Consider the following 1,714-nt stretch of genomic DNA (forward strand, 5'->3'; position numbering starts at 1 on the left):
TAAACCAAACACATCAAAAAAGCTTCTCTAAACCAAATAGCTCTGATTACAAGATGAGATCATTTAGCCAAAACCACTATTTAATTTTGTTCCTTATTCTCACTGTGTGGACATTCCACGTCATGTCTCGCAGGTTGTCTGAGGTCTGCACTTCCGAGAGACATGAGAAGTGGATGGCACAGTATGGTAAGCTTTACACGGATGCTGCTGAGAAGGAAAAACGTTTCCAAATATTCAAAAACAATGTGCAGTTCATTGAGTCTTTCAATGCTGCTGGGGACAAACCTTTCAACCTAAGCATTAATCAATTTGCTGACCTTCATAATGAAGAATTTAAGGCTTCACTAATTAATGTTCAGAAAAAGGTAAGTGGGGTGGAGACAGCAACAGAAACATCTTTTAGGTATGAGAGTATAACTAAGATTCCTGCTACCATGGACTGGAGAAAAAGAGGTGCAGTCACTCCAATCAAGGACCAAGGCAATTGCGGTATATGTATTTTTTTTTAATCAACAAATAATTTTATTAATTTTCTTAGAAATATTCAAATGTGTAACTTTTCCTCTCCCTTTTCCCTTTCTCCTAATCGTTTAACTTCTAGATCCCATATATATATATATAATACAACCAAATAATGTTTCATACTATATATATATATATCTCTCTCTATAATATATAACTATATATATAAACCAATTAATAACTATAAGATGCTTCTTTCCATGCTTTCATAATATTTGATGTGTTTCATTATTTTTTTATCTGAAAATATTAATATTAATCATTAAAATGTTAATTTTTTTAATAAAGAAGATCAAACTCACAATCTTTCTTCTTCCTTTTTCTTTTCATTAAAAACTCTGCTAATAATGTCAACGTGTTTTGTTTGTGAAAACAGGCAGTTGCTGGGCATTTTCAACTGTGGCGGCGATCGAGGGTATCCACCAAATCACAACAGGTAAATTGGTGTCTCTCTCGGAGCAAGAACTGGTAGATTGTGTTAAAGGTAAGAGCGAAGGGTGCAATTTTGGTTATAAAGAAGAAGCCTTTGAATTTGTGGCCAAGAATGGAGGATTAGCAAGTGAAATAAGCTACCCCTACAAAGCAAATAACAAGACTTGTATGGTTAAGAAGGAAACTCAAGGGGTGGCTCAGATTAAAGGGTATGAAAATGTTCCTTCTAATAGCGAAAAGGCACTCCTAAAAGCTGTGGCAAATCAACCAGTATCAGTTTATATTGATGCTGGAGCTTTACAATTTTACTCGAGTGGGATTTTTACAGGAAAGTGCGGAACTGCTCCAAACCATGCTGTTACTGTGATTGGTTATGGAAAAGCTCGTGGTGGTGCCAAGTATTGGCTGGTGAAAAATTCATGGGGCACTAAATGGGGTGAGAAAGGGTATATAAGAATGAAGAGAGATATACGTGCCAAGGAAGGTTTATGTGGAATTGCTACCAATGCTTCTTATCCAACTGTTTGAATGCTGCTATGAATCCATCATATATAAACCTTTAACCGTGTAATTTAGTATATGCACGTTGGAATGTATCTCTAATCATCATTTTGTTTTCTGGCAAGTATATGCACCTACGTACGTAGTGTTCCTAATAAGTTGCTTGTTTCCTTATCTTAGATATGATGTTTGTGTGTAAACGAATAAATTCTACCAAATAATTAATGTAAAATAAGTTTTATAAGTAGTGTTCTATGTT

At 34.8% G+C, this 1,714-nt stretch overlaps 1 protein-coding gene across 1 annotated transcript; it reads left to right on the forward strand.

Moving 5' to 3' along the window:
- Positions 1-1,714, forward strand: LOC114417076 (senescence-specific cysteine protease SAG39-like). Its single transcript, XM_028382178.1, has 2 exons — positions 1-489; positions 899-1,714. Exons 1-2 carry the CDS (start codon positions 54-56, stop codon positions 1,480-1,482), a joined length of 1,020 nt encoding a protein of 339 aa, XP_028237979.1. The 5' UTR covers positions 1-53; the 3' UTR covers positions 1,483-1,714.

This window comes from Glycine soja, chromosome 6 (assembly GCF_004193775.1).
Source record: "Glycine soja cultivar W05 chromosome 6, ASM419377v2, whole genome shotgun sequence".
NCBI classification, from domain to species: Eukaryota; Viridiplantae; Streptophyta; class Magnoliopsida; order Fabales; family Fabaceae; genus Glycine; species Glycine soja.

Excerpts from the sequence above, each read along its gene's own strand:
- LOC114417076 (XM_028382178.1), top strand. The coding sequence starts at position 54 with ATGAGATCATTTAGCCAAAACCACTATTTAATTTTGTTCCTTATTCTC. Across the intron at positions 490-898 it reads CAAGGACCAAGGCAATTGCG|GCAGTTGCTGGGCATTTTCA; the intron begins GTATATGTATTT and ends TTGTGAAAACAG.